The sequence below is a fragment of the Rattus norvegicus genome, chromosome 3 (assembly GCF_021556685.1).
Source record: "Rattus norvegicus strain SHRSP/BbbUtx chromosome 3, alternate assembly SHRSP_T2T, whole genome shotgun sequence".
Lineage (NCBI taxonomy): Eukaryota > Metazoa > Chordata > Mammalia > Rodentia > Muridae > Rattus > Rattus norvegicus.
In genome coordinates, this window is record NC_141536.1 from 99,111,532 (window position 1) to 99,137,800 (window position 26,269).

At 41.7% G+C, this 26,269-nt stretch overlaps 1 protein-coding gene across 3 annotated transcripts in view; it reads right to left on the bottom strand.

The window, feature by feature from the left end:
- The window catches only part of Ryr3 (ryanodine receptor 3), a 553,860-nt gene that overhangs the window by 212,030 nt on the left and 315,561 nt on the right, over window positions 1-26,269 (bottom strand). For all 3 annotated transcript variants that reach the window (XR_015684544.1, XR_015684543.1, XM_087655160.1), the window contains exons 22-31: window positions 25,306-25,409; window positions 24,071-24,154; window positions 21,701-21,860; window positions 19,520-19,667; window positions 17,886-18,094; window positions 17,164-17,338; window positions 6,709-6,917; window positions 4,890-5,065; window positions 3,582-3,618; window positions 2,086-2,249 (exon numbers count right to left, since the gene is read on the bottom strand). Coding sequence is in view for 1 of the 3 variants with exons in the window: in XM_087655160.1 (XP_087511286.1) it covers window positions 2,086-2,249; window positions 3,582-3,618; window positions 4,890-5,065; window positions 6,709-6,917; window positions 17,164-17,338; window positions 17,886-18,094; window positions 19,520-19,667; window positions 21,701-21,860; window positions 24,071-24,154; window positions 25,306-25,409 (1,466 nt within the window). In the remaining 2 variants the exon portion in view is untranslated. The remainder of the gene's footprint in view (window positions 1-2,085; window positions 2,250-3,581; window positions 3,619-4,889; window positions 5,066-6,708; window positions 6,918-17,163; window positions 17,339-17,885; window positions 18,095-19,519; window positions 19,668-21,700; window positions 21,861-24,070; window positions 24,155-25,305; window positions 25,410-26,269) is intronic.

Genomic DNA, 26,269 nt, shown 5'->3' on the forward strand with positions numbered 1-26,269 from the left:
TGATGGCCTCCCAGCTCCCTGAACTGCACTACACTGTACTTCCTACTCTCAAGAAGTCTGCTGACCTCACGACTAAATAGCCAAGTAACCACATAGGTTCCTCTCTCACTAGCTGTCTACCAATTCCCAGAGTGCAGAACCCCATGTGCTCTTCTATTTAAAGGCACACGGTGATGACCAAAAGCCTTCAAAAGTTCCCAGGCCAAATTTCTTATTCTTTTCATTTTTGCAATGGTGGGAATCAAGCCCAGAATCCTATGCAGAGCAGGGAAGGGCTCTACCACTGGGCTGCACTCCGAGCTATCATTTTTTTAATTGCAGGATTTTATACCTAGAGTGAGCTTTTGAGGAGATAGGCTACAGACAGTGTAGTGTGGTGGTGTCGAAGCAGTCAGTTCTGCCCCTTTCCAGCTCACCTATGGTCCAGCTGAAGGACCTGGGTCTTTGAAGTGATGTGATGGGGCCTTTGTTAGGTTAAAGAACAATTGATTCTCTACTTGATTCAAGAGAAACCCCTTCGAACACACAGACTTATCTGATAGCTTGGCCTGACTTCTCACTGTGGCTCAGCTATATCAGCCAGCAGTGTGAAGGAACCCAGACCATGCATTCAGCACTGCGTGGTGGACAGTTCCTTGAACCGAGAAGGGCATTTACTTCTCTAAACTAATCTTTAGAAAACCTAGGCTGAATTAAGATATTCTGTTTCCTTCTGTTTGTAGAAATCTGCTACTTTCTCTTGTGAGTGGAAATCCCCTTTATGAGTACACACCCCTTTCCTTTCATTTCTTACGATCGGGACAATGATGGGGCTGTTTTCTCGGGATGAGTGCCCTTAGGCAGAGACAGAGACCTCTGCAAATTGAGTCTTCCATTTATAGCCATGGATAGATTTCTATAAAGTTTGAACTCAAGCCATGCTATCCCTGCTTTATAAATTACAGAATTCAATTACTGATGTATTGAACTGTGTACTGTGAACTGGCAGGCTTTGTGTATATTTTAAAGACACCAAATTTAAAATGCCCTGAAACATGTAGAACTCAATTTTGTGTTTATTGCTTATTATGTCAGACAAAGGACTGCAAATTATTGAGCACCGAAGTGTGCCAGGTCTTGCTTTAAGTGCTGACAGTAAGAGTTAATATTTATCAAGCCTTTGAGATAAGTCACTGTCTTAAGCATTCTTTTACAAATTAACTCATTTACTTCTTATAGCACTCAGGGATTTGAATACTTATTTTCATTTTATATATAAGGGAATCAAAGTTCAAGCTCACATGGCTAGAAAGTGACTGAAAATTAATTCCCAGCCTAGTCAGTATCTAAACTTGAGTTCAGAGCCTGTTCTCTTATCCATCTGCCTACAGGGGTGACATGATTCTTCCATGGCTCACAGGTTTTGATGAGCCCTCCTGTATAAAAAGTCCTGACTTTGTAGGGTGTAAAGGTTTCCCTGAGAAGAAATCTACCACATCTCGGTACAGCGCTACACAGGGAGATGATGTTCCAAACCCAGAGGAGGGGAAGTAGGCAGATGATGTGACATAGGTTTTAAGATCATGTTTGGGACACATCTGGGTAGCGGTGCCAATGGATAGTGTCAGACCTAGGTGGACCTGGTTCTTGTTCATGGTTTCTCACATCTCTTTATATCCTTTCTGCTTTGAGATATCATAAACTCTTGGGACAAGGGGCTCTGATTTGTTAGTTGCTGTGTGCTACTGATCATCTGTTTAATTTCCTCCGAACTGGCTTCTCTTAGGTACATGGATACTTTTTCTGTCTTGTTCTGATGTTGTAGTAACTGGTGCCCGCCTCAAAATCATGGAACCAAATGGGGAGAGGGCTTCCTGACTCCAACTACTTACCTTTCTCTCCCATCCCTAGGTTGTGAATTCTGTATGTGCTGAGATGAGCCTCTGCCTGTACAAACACTCCCTTCCCCTGTCATGGGGATCCCAATTTCCTTAATGATTTTTAAACGGTTAAGTTCCTACTCACCATTTAAGGTGGGCTGGGATACTTCCTTTATTGGGGTGTGGGGTGGGGTGTAAATAAGTGCTGGAAGCGCGACCCCCTTACCTTTCATGAACCCGGCCCCTTTCATCTCCCAGGGTGACAGTCACGGTGCAGTTTTTATTCAGGTCAAACTTTTCACTGTATAAATGGTAGTCTGGAGTCACCCATCCAACCCAGACACATGATGGGTCCTGCCCAGCAAAAATGCGGATAGCATAGTAGCATTGCTGTGGAGGGGACAACAGAGTGCATGAGTAGTGTCTGTCTGGGGAACAGAGCTGAGAGATAAAATTATTTGGTAGCACACGTGTCTCATTTTTGTAAAGAAGCACACATCAAGAGTTTCTTTTTCTTTTTCTTTTCCTATAGGGTATTACTTTGTAGCTCAAGCTGGCTTTGAACATGGCAACCCTCCTTCCATGGCCTGTGTCACCATGCCTGGCTCAAGGAAAACACTGTTGAAGGTATACTGTGCTACACTCTAGATGTAGACCAAGGCTTTTTTTATGCAAAGTTTTGAGAAAGAAGCTGAAAAAGAAAACGCTTATGCCCAGCAGCCAACCCACTCTGTGCGACCTTTAGGCGAACAATAGACAGTAGTGAGGACGGCAGTTCTCAAAGAGGATCACACAGGTTGTGAAGCCTATCACCACGTTACAGTAATATCTACAGTGCCAAGGAAGATGGCAACTTCATTCCTTTCTTTATGACACCGACCACATTAACTATACTCTGTCAGATTTTCTTGACTGAGAGAAAACAAAATGATCGGTCAGGAAAAACTAGGCTTGAATCTTCGGCACAACTGATTATTATTGTGTGAACTTGGGTAAGTGTTTTGTCTTTTCTGTGCACAATATCATGTATCTCACAGGGTTGTGATTAAGTCAATTAAAGAGAGATTAAGTGGGGAAATATATATAAATGCTGACAATAGTGCCCACAGATAGCAGGCGAATAATTTGCTGTAGCAAGAATCTTTGTTTTGGTGCTGTTTAGTTTACAAACTCAAGGGTTACTTTATAGACAGAGAGGCATGTGCTTCTCCCATAGATGCCAGGCACTAAGGAAGAATGAAAGGAGGAGATTAGGAAGCATTTTTTCTGTCTATTGTCACTGTGGAAAGGAACCTGAAGCAGCTTCTATCCTCCGGCTGGCTTCCTGCTCCTTCTTTGATTGCTTTCAAGATTGCTACTGGCACCAAACAGAGACACCAGGGAACAACTCATAGAAGTTGACACAAAAGTGCAAACAAAAGGGTTTAATTGGGACTCTTCCAAGTCATGTTTCTTTCAATCACTAAGGCAGTGATGGGTCCCTGGTGGCAAATGGGCGACAAGGACACATGATACCCAATTAGGAGCTCCAGGTTGAGCTCTGTTTTCATTCCCTTATTTGAGAAACACCATACAAATGTTCTGGAAGCATCCAAATGTATATTATGAAACAGAGTAATTGACAATTAAAGAAGATCTCTAGACAAATCTTTGCTGTATGGGGCATATTACCAGGCAGAGCAAATCAAATAATTAAAGCCATAATTGAACACATTTACTTACTGTTGTTGTGTGAGAGAGTATTTCTTGCATCTGTTTCCTAGAGGGGGATAATCCATGTTTTAGTTATTCAGTTGTATAGAGAATCCCACAGTCCTGACAGGCAATTGATCTACCTTTAACGATCAAGGCAGGTTTAGGAGACTGGCTGTTTTCTATACACAAGTGACTCTAATTGGTCTGGGGAGTTGCTCATTTGTTAGCTGCTGCCATAGGCAGTACTATGAGTTCCAGCATCCCCCTGCTACAGATTGTAAGTTAATGTGGAGAAGGAAGGAGGGGTTGTAACAACACAGGTAGAGATGCCTCTGAATGGGTTACAATGCTCCCTCAAGCAGCTGTGCTTATTCAAAACCTTGATGGATAGTGAATTGTTACAAGAGATTTGGACAAGACAGATTAGACAGTAGGCACACAGCAGTGATTAAAAATAGACATCAAAGGGAAAAGAGCAAGGAATCTATTTCTTATCAGGAAGGAAAAAAAATCACATTACTCAAGAGCCACACAGAAGCAAGGCTGGGAAATGCCCATTACTATGCAAAGATGGCAATTGGCCTCCAGAAATTTTTCCTTTCACAAAGAAGCAGGCTTCTTGTTTCCAAACTACAAGAAGTATAAACACAAAGAGGTCCTAGCTCCGAGATTCCAAGGAGAGCAGAAACTTCTTCTCTAGATGTTACTCTGTTGAGCTGCATGGGCTTCTTTGCAGTGTACCTCCATATCTACATGACCTTACATGCACTTGTATGCATATACAAATACTCATTTCTCTGTGTGTGCATGTGTGCACATTTATGGAACTGCAAATGTGTGCACGCATGCAAGGGTACATGGATGTATGGATGCACATGAGTGCATAGGAGCACATGCACATGTGTGTATAGGTAGGAGCATATTCACATGTATGTAAATGACTATGGAGGTCAGAGATCCACCTCCTGGGCAGTTCCTCAGCCTCCATCTATTTGTTCAGGGAGAGGCTTCCTGGCCAATGAGCACCCAAGACTTGTTTCTGACCCTCTAGCACTGGGAGTAAAGGTATATGCTATCATAGCTTTCTTCAAACAAACAACCAAACAAAAACAAAACAATAAAAAACCCCTACAAGTTTTAATGTTTTCACAGCAAATACTTTACAGACAGAATTTTCTTACCAATCATCTACATCCCCATTTCTTTGCTTGACTAAAAGAACAGAGGTCACCTTAAATTGACTTCTCGTGGTTAAAAAAAAATAAGCAGAAAGACAACCTAAAAGTAGATACAGTTGGTGTGTGTGAGAATTATAGGATTGTTCCATGCCCTCACCTTTTTTGGAAGGCTTCACTGTCTAGGCAGGGACTGTGGCTGAATGAAGAATGGCATTCAACGGGCATGCTCAGGCGGCAGTAGATCATGTTGGCATTGCTGTTCTGTGTGCCGAAGGTCTTGTGGGTCACCTTGAGGCATGGAGGACTGTCCATGGTGCCATCAATTCTCACAACCTGGGAACATCACCATGACTCCTTACCCTGACATAGAGGAAGTTGTGATCTTGACCCTGTCTCTGTCTTTCACTGACCTAATGTAGAACATGACATTCTTCAGACTACAAACACTACCAGCAACAAAGCAGACTATGATATTCATGATGTGGGCTTTGTGGCTAGAAAGCTTCAGCTCTGGAGAGAGGTATGGTTATCTGGGTAATACACTGTGGTGTCCACATAACGCTGGCCTTTAATCAGGGGGTAAATTCATGGAGGAAACTCTTTCCAAAAATTTCCTTTGTCAGTGGGCATCATGAGTAAATCTAACAGAAGGGAACCAGAAAGTCTCAAACTCAGGAAGAGACACAAACTCTCTCGGAGGGCACTTTGACCCCACAGATTTCCATCTGTGCTAGAGCCCTAGCCTTAGAGCAGAGGTGTCCCAAGCCTTCTCTAAATCCTGGGGCAATTCATAGCTCTGGGCCACAGGCATTATAGAAAGGAGTTCCTGAAATATTAATAACTACTTTGTCTGCCTCTTTCTCTCGTTCTCTGTTCTGTGGATTGAACTTGGGTCTTCATTTTTGCATGGTAAACAGTTTACCAACTGAGCTATTTCCCTACCCAAAAATAACTTAAAAAACTAATTATTTTATTTTTTACTTTCCAAATACTATCCCTGTCTCCCCTCCTGGTCCCCCTCCTAGAGCTCTTTACCTGCTTCTCCTCCCCTTTTCCTCTGAGAGGGTTCTCCCTGACTCACACCTTTCCCTTCTCTTGAGAGAACAGTTCTAATACTGGGTCCATGATTATTCTCACATTTGTGTATGTGGTCTGGACATTTTCCCTTATGTCTAGAATTTATTAATCTCTCAAAGGTGTGTTATGATACCTCCAAGATGTAAGGACCACACTTATAAATTAATTCAGCAGCCAGAGAAATAACATCTACCCAGGGATGTTGAGGCTCAGTGGAGGAGGAGCAATGAAGAGTTGCTGCTAGCCAGGTCCAGACCGTCTAAAGGGTTAGTTAGTGGGACTTAGAGACAGGTTGAAACAATCAATGGCTTGAACCCAAGTAACATTGCAATGGAGATGGTTCATTTGGAAGCATTCTTTTCTCCATGTGCATCATATGAAGACCATGGGAGGCCTCATCTAAACAGACCCAGAACCTAAATTTTGCTTTTTACAATCATTAGTTTTTGGGTTTTTTTTGTTTTGTTTTGCTTTTCTTAAATGTGGAAGTGCCATAATAAAATTTCACACTTCAACTTATACTAATGCCGAAAACAGCATTAATATAAACAAGGCCTCAAAGACAAGTTATGAGTGTAGAGGAATATTCATGTTAACTATTGTATATAATGTCAAGTAAAGGTATCAAACTTCATGAAGAAAATGTTTCTGGACACTGAAGTACTATGACAATGCCATTTTAGGAAGGTTGGCAAAGGATCCAGACTGGGATCTAGTCTGAAAAATTGTGTATAAGATTGTAGTCTCTCCCTGGATGTAAGGGTTCTGAAACTGTAGTATGAAGACCCAAGGCAGCCAGGGTAGGGACTTAGGTAAGCACTGCTTGTTGATGGAAGACTGTAGGAACTGGGTGCCTTGGCCTGCTTGCCCTGCTATGACCACCCACCGTATGATCTTACCTCTATGTGGGGATGATCCTTGGGCACATTCACAAATGTTGGGAGGCGCTTGCTAAACCACACAGCAACATCTCGGTTCATATTTACCGCAAAAGGCTCAAAGCCCTCCTGGAGTCCACACATGGTATAAAACTTGAAGGTACTGGCATCTGTCCCAAGATTCATGCGGCCAATCTGGGACAGCCCCAGAGAGCAAATGGGCACAAAACCTGTAGAATAAAGATTGTGGACTCAGTCCAGGGACACTATTGGGGGGAAGCTGTGGAGTTGTGGTTCCTGTTGGAATTGGGAATTCCAGGATGGGAAACAATCATTATCTGTCTTCTTGGCACAGCAAATCAACAATAGGAAGCATGATGTTTGACACAGTGCTGCCCTAGGTACATGGGAGAGATAAGTGAATATTGTTTAAACTGACTTCTGAAAAATATCATGCAGCTAAGAATATTAAGAAGGCATAGTAAAACAAATATGAAAAAGATCTATTATCTGTACTGTATTTAAATTACTTAAAAATCTTAGGGTCTATGATGATGGTTCAGCATTTAAAAGCATTAGATGCTTTCCAGATGACTAAGATTTGATTCTCAGCATCCATTTGGCAGTTCACAACTATCTAGTTCTAGGGTATCTAAAGTCTACTTCTAGCCTCTCTCAGCACCAGGCATGCAAACACTCATAGAAATTCATGCAAATGAAATGGCCATACTTGTAAAAAATAGAAAAAATACTGATACAAAATTATCTTAGGTCCTGGGAAATTTTAAGTACTACCCAAACAAAGTCAGTACACAGTACCTGTAGACTGACTTGGTGAACAGATTTTATAATAACAACAAAGATGTGGAGCCTGATAGGGCACACATACAGTATTAGCCCTTGGAAAGTAAGGCATGAGGATCCCGAGATCTAGACCAGTCTATCTACACAGCGAGTTCAAGCCCAGTCGAGACTACACAGTGAGACCCTGTCTATGTTTTTATCTTTTATTACAAGCAAAGCAAGTAAGCAAATAAATAAAACCTCAAGAAAATGGTCTACTATCTGAGATAATGAATATATTTGTTGAGTTCTGTTTGACCATGTGGAAGATACAGATGTGGCGTGATTTCCTGTCCCTGGAACAGAGCCAGCAGGGCATGGGTCCTAATGAGTATTGACAGTTGCTGAGTGAAAGGCTTGTTTGTATAAAAATATATGATTTTATTTTATGTTCCTCCTTTGGGAAATATTCTCCCTGTCAAGATTAGTGACTCCATAATAGAAGCAGCATGATTCCAGGAGGCAAGGGTACTGCAAAACAGTAAACACTGAGACCTTCAGGATAGCCATTAAGGCTGTGGGAAAGAACTCTGAAAACATGAGTTCAAAAATATATAATTTCAAAATATAAGGGTGCAATATGAATTATATGAGGGGTTTCATGAACCAAAAAAAAAAATAGAGACAGCTGCACTCTGAGCCAGTTTGTTAGAAAGATATAAAGGCTGGCAGATTCCTGAGTTCAAGGTCAGTCTGGGACAGAGCTAGTTTGGGGCCAGGCATGGTGGAAATGGTAATCTTAGGACACAATTCCACCCAGCTAGTTTATTGTCTCTGCTCAAAAAGGCAAGCAGATCTCTGAATTCATTTGCAATGTTAAAAATATGCTTGCTGTAGGAGCTGGGTTCATGCTATGCTGATTCTTGGAACAATCAAAAGGGAACCTGGGGTAAATAGTGAATTGATCTATAAATAAAAGACTGGGCTTTTGATCTGAAAGAGATGAGCTATCCAAAGAGTTTTTGGAAGTGCAAGAAAAAGCTATCTTAAGAGATAGCAGAACATAGGCCATCAGCTTGTAACCCACGATTTGACTTTGAGTTGTTCTTTTGCCACTCCCAGATAACATTTCCTTTGAACCCCTCTCTAAGCCCAGGGTAGTCCTTGGCATATGTTAATTTCTTGATTATTTTAAATTTTTAAATATTTTTATATATTCAAGGGCATTACATTGTATATCTTAAAAACACATACTGCATTTTTTTAAATGACAGTGTATTGTACTATTCTTATAGGGATAAACCGACTGTTTTATGAATAAAGATAAGACCTGGCCCATTGTAGAGAATCCATGCCTATACTGTAAACCTGGTTAAAAACACAGAACCCATGGCAGAACAGCTTTTAGGCTTAATGAATTAAATGGGTTTTGTTGTTCAGCCTCACTTATATAGTGTCAAGCTGTCTTCTAAATATTAGTGTTATACCTACAGAGAAATGTTACACTCATCTTTATTCAGAGAAGCTCTTTCCCACTGAATGTTAGTGAATGCTCAAAGTATTGAGCCCAAGTGATATAAGAGTGTTCAACCCTACCTAAGCAAGACGTTTATCATTTACCTGATTCTCTTCAAAACCATTCTGGAAGAGGCAGTGGAAAGAATGTAAGAACCAGAAGACAGTGAGTAGGACTGTGGAATGCCATCCTCTGGGCAAGACTTCGCCTTTGTAATAATGAACTCCTGGGTGGTTTGGATGTCTGTACTGGCTCTACACAAGAATAGGCCTATCAACAGTCAGGCATGGATGGAGGTGGGACTCAAGGGGCTTTGACTCTTACTAAGGAACTATTTGTTATTGATAAATTCAGCAACAGTGGTAATTGTGTCCTTATTGAAAGCCCCAGGAGCTCCAATAAATAGTTACAGTCTAACGGTTACACAGATGGCCCTGGTCATAAAAATCAATCCAAAAGTCAAGAATCGGGGCAAGGAACTCTTAGGGAATGAGAGGTCACTGACAAGGATGGGAGAGAGAAGAAAGGAAGGTGGTATGGGCTTGTAATCAGAATATACACACATACATGATGTCAAAAAGAACAGAATCTAATAATAAGAAAAGAATGACAACGCAAATTGTTAGACTATTCTGGGCCTCAGGCTACTAATCAGACAAATGAAAGATCAATGGTCCTTTTTGTTTTGAGAGTTGAGTTCTAGGATTACATTTCTGCTAATTTATAATCTCTCATCCTCCTGATCCACTGTCCTCCTTACCTAAGCAGGAATATGAGAGTCAAGCATATGCTCCCCCCCCCAAATATGCTACTCTGCCTTCATAACTACTGGTATCTCTCTGAGCTCACTTCTATGACCTGATCATATTTAAAAATTCAGAACAGACCAAAGCAGAAGTTCAAATAGTCTGCTTTTCTTGTTTGTGGGTTATTTATAAATCATAATTGTAGAGCAACAAATAAGGAAAGTAGGGAAAGCACTAATTATCTTGGATCTGGGAGGATGTGGGAGGCAGGCGGCTGGAAGACAGCTGAGGCTGCAGAGAGGGCCAGGAAGGGAAGGAACATCCCTGAGGCTGATGGTTCGTGCAAGCACTGAGGCTTCCCACAAAGAAAACTATTGACACTGCTAAGAGAAATGGTTTTACTATTAATATTTTTAGCATATGAAAGAATGGGTTCCATGATGACATTTTTATCCTTTCTGGGAAACAAAAGGGCAAGTTTGAGAGCATTATGTATAACAATAAGAGCTTTTTATATTGTTCTTATGTACCAGTGTCAAACTGCACTCTTTGTGGAATAAGTACTCATATAACAACTCAAGAACACCTAAGCCATGGTGTTCTTATTATATATGCCACTTTAGCCAGCTACACTATGGGGCCCACATGCCACAACATTTTTATGTAAATCCTAAGTCACCTAAGTGAAAACTAAGTCATCTGCATACTAGTTAAATGGTATTAGGAAATATGAACTTAGGATACAGATACATTTAATACATTCTTAAAACTAGAACACATTAATGTCTTTCTAGCAGAATGACAAAGTCTTCTGATGGCTGCCAAGCTTTGGGGCCACACCTCTGGCTCTGTCACTCCAGATCAGTCAACCAGAAGCTGCTCCAACAATGCTGTGTTTGCCACTTATAAATAAGTTACCTGGAAATCAGACTGAACAGTAGAGCAAAGATTACCAGAAAATGTTTCTAGTTCCCCAGTGGTCTAGAGAACTCTGATATATGTTGTAACAAGACTTCATGGAAGAAGAAGAATTACCCCACTCTTAAGGAGTTTATTGACAGGAGGACAAGGGATAGAATTTTTTTTTTTTTTGGTTCTTTTTTTCGGAGCTGGGGACTGAACCCAGGGCCTTGCGCTTCCTAGGTAAGCGCTCTACCACTGAGCTAAATCCCCAGCCCCAAGGGATAGAATTTAAGAGTGTTTTTGCTGTTAACCACCTCTATCCCAAGATAGCACTTCAGTTGCTCAACCCAGAAATGTGGAACCATGGTGCTGTTATCTTTGAGCCCAGATATTAAGTACTTCCAGCTTGACGTGATCAGAGAACAGGAAACCTTAAGAATCTCTCTCCTCTAAATTCTTCTTGAGCTGAGTGGTGAGCTGGGCAATCAATCTGTGGGAGTAAAATTCTGAGTAGGAAGCAGCAAAAAGATGACTTAGCCTTGGGACAGACCCACAGACAACTGAAGGTGGAAGAGGTTTTATTTGCATGGATCGCCCTTTCCTCTTAAGGAACTTGGGTTATTTATCATTAATAAGAGATAGTACTCAACTGAGGATAAAAGTGAAGACTTGAGGTACCAACAGACTTGACCAAGTTCCTGAGAAAGACTACCAGTGAGAACTGGTCCCATACCCCCTGAGTGACAATCCAACTGCTAGTCAATATGGTAGAGAGTAAATAGATGGTAGAGAGATGAATGCCCTGGGTTTAAATGGCAGTATGTCCTAGGGCAGGGGACATCATGTTACAGAGTGGAACAACCATCCCTGTGGGTTAGATCCCTCCCTTCCAGGGAGAGCCAAACACAGTGAAGAAATATAAAGGCAATAGAAGTCACAGATGCTAGAGCAATGGAGATTACGTGTTAGAGACTCCCTGGCAGTTAAGTGAGTACAGCTTTAAATGCTCAGTGATGCAATAGAAGAGAAGGTGAGGCTAAGGCTTGAATCAATCAAAAGCACACCCAGGAAGTCATAGAGGAAAGATAAATTTACACAAGGCACTTTCTTTTTGAGAAGCTGATTTGATAACTGGCCACCTGTACTCAACTCCCTCTCTATCCATCCAAGGGGCTCTAGTTAACCAACTTGCCATATTGGAACTTTTCAACTCGATACATGAATATTTCATTTAACTTTATAATTCTGCATGATAGATAAGGGAGAAGGTCAATAATAATGCAAAAACTACAGCAGCAAATATATGTCAGTTGTTTTTTGAAGGCCTGGCTTACTGCTGTGCAGATTTATCTCTTTGTGCCCATTATACAGATGAGGAAAACAGGACTTAGGAACTTAAGTAACTTGATTAATTTTACCAGGCACACTGCAGCATCAGTCTGTGGACAATGTGGCCTGAATAGAATTCAAGTGCAGGCATAAGAAGTGGGAACCAGGATAGCTATTTTCCAATTCTATTCTAAACTAATTTGTTTTGTAGCTGGATAGATCTTCCCTCTGCAGAGGCTGCTGAGTTGTGTAGTTCATCATTTAGTCTATTGAAGACACTTAGTCACTAGTCCTCTAGGGCACTTAGAGGAACAGGTCTACTTGTATACAGGGTTCCACATGACTCAGTGGAGTTGATCTGGATAATAGGACCCATTTGGCAAGGCCATGTGGCATTACCATTAGATTGTCACAAATTAGGACTGTCACTGTGCACATAAACCAACTATCCAATGACCTAAATGAGATCCAAGATAAAGGAAGAAGGGTAAGCAAAGGGAACAGAAATGCCATCTCTTTGCTACCCCTTACAGTACTTAGCAGACAGATATGACTATGCAGACAACCTTGAAGAGGTTCAAGACTTCATGTGAGTGGAATTCAATTGAACCATAGATAGAGCTGCTTTCCCAGGAAAGGAAGGAGAAGAAAGAAGGGACTTAAACTTTTCAGAGCATACTACTAGGTTCTGATAAACTGGGGTCACATGCTTGAAATCATATGCTAGATTTGTGATTAAGAGGGGTGGTGGTGAGATTTTTTAAATCTCAGGTGGTTGGAGGTTGGAAAGAAACTATGATCTGAAAAGCCTAATTGATGATCCATTGGCATTCATTTCAGTCTGCAGATGGACATAAGGACCATCAGCAGTAGGACAGAAACAGATCATGTAGAGAGGTGGTTAGATGACCCTGGCCCATTCTTGGGGTATTTCTCCCACATGGTCTATGTGTCTATCCTTTTTATTTCCTGCTAAGCCTCAACATGGAATTCAGAGATGATCCTGAGATAGCAGAGCATGCATGTGCTTAGGAAACAAACAGTAACAACCACAAAACAAACAAACAAACAAACAAACAAACAAACAAAAACAAAAGCCTGGCATAATGGCTTTGAAGCCAGCATATGGGAAACAAAAGTTGGAGAATCTCTGTGAGTTCAAGGCCAGCCTGGTTTATTCTAAGACAATCAGAACTACAAAATGAGACCTGTCTCAAAACAAACAAACAAACAAACAAAAATACCAATCACTTAACCAGGATGTGGTGGTGCACACCTTTAATCCCTGCTCTCAGAAGGCAGAGGCAGGCAGATCTTTGTGAATGTGAGGCCAACCTTGTCTATAAAGTAAGTTCCAGGACAGTCAGGGCCACACAGAGAAACCCTGTCTCAGAAAACACACGCACACAAGCACACACGCACCCAACCCTAAACATAACAAAACAAAAACAAACAAACAGAAAATTCAGGAAACAAGAAGCAGCACCTTCTATGTCACATTCAGCTTCTGAGCACAGTCCCCGTCTAGAAAGAGAATGACATTAACAGGACCCTTTGGCACAAGAGCACAGATGGCAGAAGCACTTCTCTCAAATAAGTTTCACTTCCTACCTCCTAGCTGTTAGCAGAGTCCTGGGGTCTTTTAGACAGGCCAATGGGCAGAAACAATATGAAAGTATGCCCCTGTGAACCCCTGCAGACTTTATAGCTGCAGCAAGAGGCAGGGAGGTCCTCAGGGGACTGCATACACCAAATCCTCTGCCAGCTGTCTCATCCCGAGGTCTGGCAGGAACTTCAGGATGTTTTTTTCTCTCTTTCATTTAAGTAGAAGAAATGTGAAGACTAAAGCTTCCACTTTGAGAACTTCTGAGCTTCCAGACACACAAGGCTGTGACCATATTAAGAACTATGATGGTCTAGGCTGGGGACCAGGGCAGGGAGCAATAATGAAGAAATAATAGAACAGATAATCACATAGCATTTGTGATGCAGAAGTGGGTAGAGATAGCGGAGAATTCAAAGGGCCAGGAGAAGCTACACCCTGAAATGGTTGTTCTTAGTCTTTCTCCTGAAGAGCAAAGACTTCCTACTGAGGATCTTAGATCCAGGGTTACATATTGGTGGCCTGAAAAATACCAGCACATAGGTCAGTGCGCCTTCAAGGTGATTACAAAACATCAGATGTTCAGTTTCAACAGATGGTTCTCTTTTAATACAAAATAAGATTTGCTGTTTCCTTCCACATTTTGCAGAGAACAGAGAGATGCTGTATGTTTATCCCAGACCTATGGGCTGTTGTTATTACAGAACGACACATCAGCTTCCTTTCAACCATCCCCCTGCCAACTCCTGTGCTATCAAGAGCTGAAAGAGCCTTCCAATTATCTTGTCTCTGTATTATTAAAGCAGATACAATACTACAGTATAATGCACAAACATATTACAGTACAAGTCTATTATCAGACAGCTTTCTAATAATAGAATTTGTTATTCTGAAGGTCAAATCATGTCCCTGCACAAAAAAGGCATCTCTTTCATCACAGCACAGACAATCTTTGAAAGCCTAGCTACTCTCAAACAGTTCTCTCCTTGATAGCATCTCTCTGCTCAAACACTGTATCTTCCATTTCACTGAAAGATGAAGTACAAGGATGTTCAGCTCAGAGTAAGCACTACTTTCTTGGAAGAGAAGACTGAGTCTTTTCTTCATTGGGTATTTTCTTTATTTACATTGCAAATGTTATCCCCTTTTCCAGTTTCCCCTCTGGAAACCTCCTTTCACATTCCCCTCCCCCTGCCTCTTTGAGAGTGTACCCACATCCACCCACCCACCCAACCAACCAAGCACTCCCTCCTGGGGCATCGAGCCTTCACAGGACCAAAGGGCCTCTCCTCCCATTGATGCCGAACAAGGCCATCCTCAGCTACATATGTGGCTGGAGCCGTGTGTACTCTTTGGTTGGTGGTTTAGTACCTGGGAGCCCTGGGGGCTCTGGGTCACTGATATTGTTGTTCTTCCTATGAGAAGACTGAGTCTTGATATGTGAGGCTATCTTCCTTGCCAGCTCTATCACTTATCCATCCCATGAATACATTTCTACGACCTTACTGTGCTATCCCTCCCTGAAGGTTCCTGCTACCTCAATACTAGCCCCCTTGCACTTTAGAAATGTAATGAAAGAGACTTTATTCACCATTCGATTCAGATGTCACTCGGGTGAGATTTTCTTCACTCTACATTAGTCAGTTACCATTTATAACCCACTGTTTTGCATTCTTAGTCACCTTTCCCTATTTTCATCTTGCTTACTCCACAATTAGAACAGGGATTGTTCCCACTGCCACTACTTTCGTTTGCTCCTGCATTAGCCCACTGGATCTCAGATTGTACATGCAAATCTCCAGAGCCGCTGGGCAGGAGGTAGGTTTCACTTCTGCTGTGGAGCTGAAATCCTGCATTTCTGACGAGCCTTGATATATAGGCTTTACACTTAAGGCAAAGCTATACGATCTTCACAAAATTCTCAACACTGCAAGTCAGACAAGATTCTCATCTTAAAAATGAACCGGAGGCAGGTAGATCCATAATCTCCTTCTGGATCACATAATAGCGAAGCCAGGAAAAATGTGTTGGGCTTTGGGGCTCTTCTCTAGGAAATCAGATTCAGTTTTGACCTTCCTGTTTCCCCAAATATTAGACTCCTGGAAATCTCTTGAATGGATCAGCTGAACACGCACATTGCAGACAACAGGTGGCGGTTAAAAGTCCATTCTCAGGAAGCTAAAGTCACTCTTTAAGTAATGAACATTTCTGTTACAGAACATGGTTCTTTATATTTTGGTTCTCTGGCTGATGCAGTTATATGCCTCTGAGGTTTTAGAGACAGACACCTTGATTTTATAACCTCCCAGAAAGTCAGTGCTACAAGTAGTCCTAATCACTTACAGAGGGGGAAATAAGCCCAAAGAGGTTAAAGAAAGCCAGCTAAGATGTCACAAGTAGACAGCTGTAGGATGAGGGCCCTTGTCTCCAGACCAGAACAGCATCCTTCCTGGATGCAATTACAAAGCTGAGTGCATCCCAGCACATAGCTCAGGGGTGAGCACACAGCACAGGGGTGAGCACACAGCATAGGGTGAGCACACAGCATAGCACACAGCACAGGGGTGAGCACACAGCACAGGGTGAGCACACAGCATAGCACAGAGCACAGGGGTGAGCACACTGCACAGGGTGAGCACACAGCATAGCACACAGCACAGGGGTGAGCACACAGCACAGGGGTGAGCACACAGCACAGGGGTGAGCACACAGCACAGGGGTGAGCACACAGCACAGGGTGAGCACACAGCACAGGGTGAGCACACAGCACAGGGTGAGCACACAGCACAGGGTGAGCACACAGCTGTGTCACAATTTCCTGTCTGGGAAGGACAATGGAATATATTTCATCTATCCTCGTATTTTGAGAGATGAAGAATATAAAGCCCAGAACAGTCAAGCAGTCTCCACCGGAGTTGCACAGTTTAAAAGGAGCAGGTCTGCCAGTTTGCAGTCCTGCACTCTTTCTCCATATGCCAACAATCTGTGTACATCTTATATGGTCATGTAGACAGAAAAATAATCAACTCTAACTACTCCTTTGTGTCACTGGAAACATTGCACTGATTGTCCTCCATCCACAGCCAGTAACAAGCACAACTCTGCTTTGGTTTCACAGTTGTTTGAATTTCAAAATAAATTATATTTCATTCATGGGAACAATCAAGTCTAGCTTTTGTGTTCCAATGGTTCTCACCAAAGCATCAAGTTCAATTACACAAACATGCAGACTGACAATTCAAATCAGAATAAAAGGATAACTCTTTAATCCACTGATTTATTTTTCCTTTCCTGCCAAGGACATTCCACCACACACAATTAGCATTTCCATTGCACTATAAGCAAACCTGAGGGATCTTAAAATGCCAAGGTACAGTGCATAGAATTAGCCTCAGTACAGAATTTAAATTTATGAGCACATGCTGACTATCACTATTATTTGCATCAATTCTTCAGAAATTGCAGCATAAAAGGTGGCCATCTCCTTGGGAGTTGCCAATGTGCAAAGGATAATGGATTCTCAATAGAGAGCCACAGAGCTCACCCTGGTTTTCTTTCAACCCCAAGGAGTAAGGGAGGGCGGAGTGGTGCATTACCGTTCTCGATCTCATAGTCTGCGAAGGCAAGTTCAGAGCCTTTGTTGGTGATGAGCAGCTCCCCATTCAGTGTGAAGACCATAGAGGCGTCGTCCAGGTTAATCATGCACCCGACCACATCTCCTGGCTGCCAAGTTCGTCCAAAATACCCACTGCCTTGATGCCAACGCTGACCCTGCAAAACAAGAGCATAGGCTTTGAGAAGAGGATAAGACCTGGGAATCCCAGCAAGCTGGAGAAGTGGCCACAGTTTCAGGATGTCCTGATTACTAATGGAAAAAGATCTTTATTGTCTACCATGCATAGCTCACAGGAGCAGTATCAATTTTACAGATGAATGGAATGGAGACACAAGCCTCATGTGATAAGATGGCCTGAGTCTCTTGGTTCATATTCAGCCTTGGCAAGAAACACAATTTTTTTTCTAGAGCATGTTAAAAATAATCCCATTCTATTGGCTGCATTGTGTTAAGTGGGTTACATCTGGAGTGGCATCAGCCATCTTGGGTGAAGAAGAGATGATTTCTGTAAGGATATGGGGTATATTCTTTCCCTTTCCCAGAATTTAGAGCAAAGAAGCAATCACTATGCAATAGTCATTCAATGACCATTCTCTAGGGGCAGAGAATGTTCTCTCTGAGGCCTAAGATGCAGACAGGCTCCAAGGAAAACCCTGGAAAAGTAAACTTGTACTGACTGAATGTGGCTATGGATGGACTCACCCTGCTGCCTTCAAACACGAAGGCTTGGTCGTCAGCTCCGAGCTCAATGTCAGGACGACAGCCTGGCCTGGCCCAGCCAACGCGCATGTCTCCTCCTGTTACTACTTCGAATTCAAAGTACCACTTTCCAGATTTTACTGCATATGACCGCTCTACCCGGAAAAATCGGATCTTGTCTATGCTGACCTTCTCGACAGTAGGGTCAGCTACTGTGAGAAGCAGACGATGGGGAAGAAGGAAAGAAAGGTCACAGACTTTTAATGATGATGCAGTATTCCTGAAAGAACTTGACATCAACAACTAAGATGGCCCACTGTCAATAAGGCATTGTGTTTACACCATGACACTCATCAATACTGTTATCACAACAGCAACAGGAACCACCTTATATTGGATATTTATAGTGATTTCTACACAATAATTTTATAAGGCCACAATGAAAAAAAATCAAGGGTCACCAAGGTTCAATCACTTGTTTAGCATCATAACAAACAGGGTAAAAGATCTGAATTCAGGACTGATTCCATCTCATGAGACACTGTGGCGTTGGTACTTCCTGGGTGAACCGACAATTTGAACCGTAATGGAATTTAATTTGAAATGTCATTTCCTGGACCCCTAAATGACCAGGTACTCATGTTTTACAGGATGGGAGAAAATAAAGGTGATTTTGTTCTATAACTAGGCATCCTGAAAAGCTTAGCTACCCTCGAGAAAAATGTGTTCACCGTAGTCCTGGGTCACAGAAATATTCATTGTAAAAATATCTGTCAATAAGCAAGGTGGCCCAAGCCAGCACTAAGTGGGGAGGTGGAAGTAAGCTCCCATCCCTAACTAAGAACCTATCTCCAATTGGCAACTACTTGCAAAAGAAAAACCATTTTCCCTCCAATGGGATGTCCCTGGGTTCATCAACAACACTTGGATTGCCAACCCAAAACAACAAATTCAGTGGTGTTTTTGTAGATATTTTTTTGCCTCATGTTGCTTTGACTGGACATTCTAAAAAATTCCTACTGGTATTTTGCTTGCATCTTTGTAAATGGCTTCCGATGTTATGCTTTTGGGATTTGGTGTCTATGCACGGATGTGTATCTGTGTGATTCTGTGATTTTCATTTTTCTTCAATTTTGTTTTTATTTTGTCTGTTTTCTACAGAGAAAAAAAGAAGGTGAAGATATGGGGTTGGATGTAGGGAGGTGGAGAGGGCTCAGGAGGAGAGAGAGGTGAATTCAGGATCAGAATTTATGGTACTCATTTTCAATAAAAAATCCGTCAATGGGATGGAGCTTTACAGAAACCAGAGTCCTGCCTCCTAAGATATACTATTAAGTGCACGAATTAGACTTAGCAGGTTATAAAGACAGAAGAGGATGCAGATGTGGAAGGGGAAGGGAGGTGACAACACATCTTGTAAGACTTAGAGGGAGGATCCATGGGAGAATATGAGGAGAGCCCATTGTATGTTTGCACATATGAAATTCTCAAAGAATAAAATATCACATTTTAGGAACTCTACCACTAAAAACATACCATTTCCAATAGTAAACATTAGACCTATGTAAAGGTAACATTTCCCAGATGAGAACTTGCTTAGTAAAGTTTTATGAGAATGGAGGATCACAATTCATTACCTAGTTCTTGGTCTGATGGTTCAATGTTATATCCATAACCAACAAATGTCCGTACAGCTTCCCGTAGGCTGTCCCTGTTTGATTTCTTGGTTCGCTCATCTAGTAACGCATATGGCACCAGGCGGGGATTTCTTTTATTCTTCAAATCCTATGTGAAGCCAAAGGAAAGGTGCCAAGAAAATACATTTCAGTTTTACAAGCAGCCCATTCTCATACACTCCTGTCTGCTTGGCTGGCTCACTCACCCTAGTCTATTAGATTCCCCCATGTGGCTTGATATTTAGCAGTGTGCATATTTGCTACTTCTCTTCAGGATTAAATGTGTATAAAAGAAGAAATCTTACTAATGTGCAAAGCTAGCATTAAAACTACACTTTACTAATGCCAGTCTGCAAATAAAATAAAGTGTCATGAAGTTGGTTAGGAACCTCCATTCCCAAGGTAAGGCCTGTGGGAACAGAGTAACTATTTCCTCAGGGAAAGTCAGGCTTCCCTTTAACTATCGACACCCATCATAGCACTATCTTAAGTCATCAGAGACGCTAGAGGGAGTGGCAGAGGCAAAGCATGTCCTCCTTGTTTGAAAGGGTACTCTGTGTAGGGAAGTCATCTTCAGCTCCTTAGGAGAGACTATGAAGAAAGTAACAAAAGGTCAACTGGAAGAAAAGTCACTCAAGCCAAGGTGCATGGTACACTCTTCAAACCTCCTTGCTCCCAGGTCTCCTCCCTCCCTCCCTCCCTCCCTCCCTCCCTCCCTCCCTCCCTCCCTCCTCTCTCTCTTTCCTTCCTTCCTTCCTCCTTCCTTCCTTCCTTTCCTTCCTTCCTTCCTTCCTTCCTTCCTTCCTTCCTTCCTTCCTTCCTTCCTTCCTTCCTTCCTTCTTTCTTTCTTTCTTTCTTTCTTTCTTTGCTGTATTCTTCCTGCTTTCTAGATTTTCTGGAACTAAGTTTGGAAGGGTCCATAGTTTGAAATCGAATATCCCCCACAGCTCCATGTGTTTGAACATCTGGTTTCCAGCTTGGATTGTTGTTTTGGGGATCCTGTGGAATCTTTTTTTGGTCAGGCTGGGCTGATCCAAGAAAGACACTGAGGGGAGGGGGCAAGCATTTATAGGTGATGGCCCCATCTTGTTCGGCTTCCTGATTTGGAAAGATACACATAAGCTGTACTTGCCTCCACAGACCAAATTGCTATAGCCATGTTCTTTCTCCTACCATGATGAACTATAATCTGAAATGATGTGTTCCCCCTTCTTTAAGTTGCTTCTGTGGTATTTGTCACAATGGTGAAAAAAAAAATTTTCTGTACATCCGTACAGAGGTGGATGTACGAGTTAACTTATATGAACTTTCTGAATACTAACCCTTAATGATTAAGAAAATGAGGAAAGTATTTTAGGGGGAAAGTATGTCAAATGGTTTACAGTGAATCCTGATTCTAAACTCTGCCTGAGTCTTTGCTGTGAACCTAGCTGTTAGGCTACTTCATAATCCAGCCAGAAGTTCCAGTTCTGCCCGGGGATCCTTAGTTCAGTGGTCTGAAGTGTGTGTGTGTGTGTGTGTGTGTGTGTGTGTGTGTGTGTGTGTGTTTATATGGATGTATGTGTATATATGTATATATGTATGTATGTATGTATGTATGTATGTATGTATGTATGTATGCATATATGTGTGTGTGTGGTTTCTGGGCAGCTTGCTTCATTCTCTTTCTAAGCTATTTCCCCTTGCATTCAACTCAGTGGTTTGCTATTTGGGGTCATCTCAGAACTCCTGTTGACCCATGATGTTGATGCATCCCAGAAAGATTACTGACTCAGGGTATTGATTTGCTCCTAACCCTAGTCTTCCAGGGTATCATGAAAACTTAACTGTCTATAGTGAAAAATGTAAGAGAGACTGAGATAAAGTACATACAGAGGGCATTTTATTGGTGAATCTCTAGCTAAAGGAAAGATAATCTTTATCCACTTCTATAAATTGAAATGATGCCTGTAACCAATGTCAATGTGACTGTTACAAATTTCACCTAGTCCATGATTCTATAAATAATAAACAGACGACACCGTGAGAGATAGAGTGCAAGGGCATTGCCAATATTCCAATCTCACATGCTCTCCAGCAAAATGACATTTTGATGGATAACCATACCTGCTTCTCTAGCATGCTTGACCTAACCCTCCTCACCTGTTGAATGCCGTAGGTCCATCCTTGTTTTATTCTGTCCTTTGCCCAAACATTGTGTGCATTTTCTGCAAGCTTATCTACTAAAATTTCTTGAGGTGGTAATAGCTTCACATCAGATAAATCCAAAGGGGCTGGCTTATAGCCATTGGACATCATATAGCTACAAGTAAATGAAAAAGTATACACGTTTTGAATAGATACATATGATTTTGCTTTTCTAGATTTTTACAAATTTATCCTTTGAAAATCTCATATACATATATTTCGATACCCTATTATCTCTTTTCAATTACTTCCATGGTCCCTACAACATACCTTACTTCAAATTTCATGCCTTTTTTTAAAATAATGCTTTGAGTCCAATTAGAACTTCCCATATGTGCATTGGTGTAGGGTCATCCCGTGGACCATGGGTAACCTACCAGTAGCTACCCCTCAAAGACAAGTACCTCTCCTTCCCTACCAGACAACCATCAACCACCAATAGGTCCCCAGTGGGAGGTAGTGCTCTGGAATAGCTCCCACCTCCTGCTGAAAAATTTTTATGGGCTTGATCTTGTATAGGTCTTCTGTCGATAACCATAGCCGTCTCCACAAATAACCACAGGTGCCAGTTCATGCTATGTCAAGAGGACAGCATTTCACAGTACTTCTTCCCACCCTCTAACTCTTCCTGTGCCTTCTTCTGGGGTGATTCCTGAGCCTTTGGTGTGTGGGTTGGTAAATCTAACCTATCTATGGCTGAGCACGCACAGTAACACATTTACATATATATACATATATATGCACATATATATACATATATATGGGGGGCGTGTGTGTGTGTGTGTGTGTGTGTGTAATTACTAATAAAGGCAGAGACAAAATCTCCCCTCTTTGGCTGATAGATAAACTCTACTATGAGCTTACAGATAAAGCCCTGAATGTAGCGTCTTATAACTAATAGATCTCAGATTTCAAAGGATAGCATTGAAGAAAACAGTCAGTAATACAAATCTTTATACAAGTAATACATATCTTTTACAAGTCTTTACATATAGGAAAATTATTTATGTGCCGTGAAAATGAAGGACATATTCAGCATGTTGCAACATCTTCAGAAACCCCTCTATTCTACTTAGGAATGAAAAATGTTAAAACCAGATTGGCAAGCATGAAACTTTGAACTGAAGGCTTTCTTATATTATTAGCATAGAATGGCCACCCATTCCTGCAAAGCCCAACCTTTCCTCTTGATTGAAACAAAAAGCCATGGCAGCTGAAAATTTGCAAACATGAAATGCCTTTTGCAGTTGGCTCTCCCTTCCATGAGTCCCAGCCTTCAATGCCTATAATTTGCAACATACCATGCCAGTGTGAAAGGGCTTGCTGTGAGTCAGGTAGAGATAGGTATAAGGGGGAAGGTTGAGTACATTGTGAATAAGGTAACTATCCCCCAGAGTGGTTAGTTATGTCCATGTGAAAATATGAGTCCAGAGATGCCCATGGGCTTTAGGACTAACTTCCCAGACAAGAGCAAGAACTCGAACATGATAGTTTAAGGCCAATTCTATATAGAACACTGCACAGCATGAGATACAGAATCTGTGGTCACAGGAGACTGTCTGGTTGCTACCTTCTCAGGACAGCTGCTTCTGGCAGCCCCAACATGCATCACCATGCACTGGTTCTAGCAGCTGCAGCTAGAAGTGTGCTTTTCCAGATGTCATCCCTTGGATATGATTTCCTTGCCACCAGGAGCTATGACATCAGGAGACTGACTCATTGGCGTGGGAGCTTAAGCAGGACAGCAGTGGTGAGCATTTCCCTAAGGATGGAACTGCTTGGGCTCCACTCGTGGCACTTGTGTTTTATTGTGTGCATACCCAGAGCTGGCACTGAGGAGCAAGAGAGCAAGCAGGTGAATGGGCCAGCAGATGTACCAGTGAGGAACTGCCTGAATGCAGAGATAGGACAGACAGTGGGACACACAGATAAAGAGAGGCAAATGGAATCTTGGTATAGATTCTCGTGTCTTTAGGATTTATGTGTTATCCCAGTGCCAGAGGGGTGGAGAGAGTCTCTGCAGGGACTAGGAACCCAAGCCCTTTTGTCAACTTTCTTCCTGTTCCCCAGTGTGCAGTCATTTGAAGTCTGTATACCTCCTAGCTCAAAATGAATCAGAGTAGCATTAGGTCTGGGAAGAAGGTGCAAAAAGAGAGGGGACTTTGAAATGCTTCTTTTGCAGTAGGCATCCAATGGGTCCCAATGTCATCTAAGTAACTGGAGGAACATTCTAAGATGATACAAAGTCTGTCATCTGCCTTTGTACATGGCCTCCAACCCTCCCAGCTTTCACACTCTGCTTGAGGCTTTAGAAAATTCACCTACTTTTTGGGCAGTTTCACTTTCTTTAGATCCTCTTCTGCAGCTGGGTTAACATGAGCAATGTGGCAGCCCAGAGCCAGCAAGGTTCTGTAATGTAACACAGGAAGATACTTGTGTCAACTGAAAAATGAAGGGTACTAAGAACCCTAGCCCATGTCTGAGCTTGTTAAGTGGACAAAAGCTTAGTGACTTAGATCAGAGGTTGGCCAACATATCCTGTAAAGAGGCTGACAGCAAGGCTCAGTGTACCATATAACTCTGACACAGTGATATACTCTGCCATTATGGGGTAAAGGTAGCCACCAATGACACCACTGAGCCCGGCTTTGTTGCAATGTAAATGTATTTAGGGAAACAGATGCCTGGTTTGTTTGTCCCACAGGTCATAATGTGCCAGCTTCTGATTTAGGCGAAAGCAAGCATAAGAACATGAAACAGAAGCTTTGTTAATCACCCCACACGGAGGCATTTTCTAGTTTATAAATTCACTCTGAACTATTTCAAGGACTTGGTTTCATAGAATAAACAGGATTCTAACAGTAAATCTTTAGGTCAGCAAATGCTTGCTGCCTGATGTCTGCATAGCATTTTGAGTTTTACTTGATGTACCAAGATGCAGATAATGGTTTTCTTAAAAAGCCTAGTGCAATTAAAGATAGCATGTATGTAAGCCTATGACATCTTTGTTATGTCAACAGACAGGGTTAGAGCATTCTGCACTGACAAAGAACAGGGAAATATGAAGAAACAGCAGTCAAAAGTCACAAAGGGAATTAGGAGAGGTCCACACGGGCTAGGGAGTCTGGTTTTTTTTAGGATCGTGAATGAGATCATGGCACAATCGAAAGTTGATTAAAAGACTTGGGATTTTAGTAATCAAACCATATTTTCCTTTGGTTTCAACGCTATCTTATTTTTTCCTTGATTTAACCCTAACCACAGTAACATTTGGTCCTTTGGTTGTATTTCCTTCCCTTTCTCTCTGCCCCTGCCTCTTGCATTTTTCTTATTTCCAGAAAAACAGCGAATGGCAAATGATCTCTAGAGGAATATATACACTAAATACTAATGTGGGTCAGGTCCTTACCACACTAAACTCTATGACATGAAGAATCACTGCTACCTATGATTCATCAGTGTGTTATGTTTGCAGACAAGAGGGACACACCTTTGCAGTTTAGTTACAACGCATCAAATCATCCACTCACTGTCTAGTCTGCATTCAAATAAACACCTACTTCAAGGTTTCAGTTGACATCTGCAGGTTATAATTCTTCTCAGTTTCAGGGAGCTTTGAAAACTCCACAAGGCAGGGATGTTGTCTTTTGTTGTCATCCCGCACCTAGGTGACAGCGTAAGAGAGAAGAGAATTTCAGTTTTGATAGCTGACACTGTCTTGTAAAAACAAAATGAACATCCTTCAAAGGTCCAGGCCATTCATATCAGACAGGACAAAGACAGCAACTTGCTGATAGGTGAACGCACACAGTTTTCTCAGGAATCTTACACATGGCTCCCAAGCTGTCAATGTCTTGAACTCTGTGGATGTATTTCAAGACAGGTGTCTGCACTTAGAACATAATTTTCCAGAAAGGCATGCCGTTATTTTTATAAGTGGTAGCCATGCTTTTGTTAAAAATTCATGTCACCATGTTACTTGAGGATAGCCTGCCTTTAACCACAGAGGGCTACAGATGTGGACCACATATGTAATCTCAAAAGTTTCTTAAAACCATCTTAGAAAAACAAAAGAATTAGATCAAATTAATTTTAATAAGATATTTCATTTAGCTCTATACACGTAATATATTGGTTTTTTTTATGAGAGTAAGAACAGAATAGTGTAAAAACAAGTCTTAAAAAGCCAGTGTATAGCTGAGCATGGTGGCATATGCCTTTAATCCCAGTACCCGGGAGGTAGAGGCAGGTGGATCTCTGAGTTCAAGACCAGCCTGGTTTATAAAAGAAGTCTCAGGATAGCTAGAACTATATCAAGTGAATTAAAAATAGAGAAACACTCAGTGTGAGTTTTACAACCACACAAGCCATCACAATCCCATTTAGATACTTCTCAACCTCTCAGTAGCCATATGTGACTCTTGCACTGAGTGGTAAGAACCTGAGCATTAACTCACTCCTTCATCATTCATTTAGCAAAGCTTGAATCTACTAATCTACATTTTATGAGCTTAAAAAAAAAAC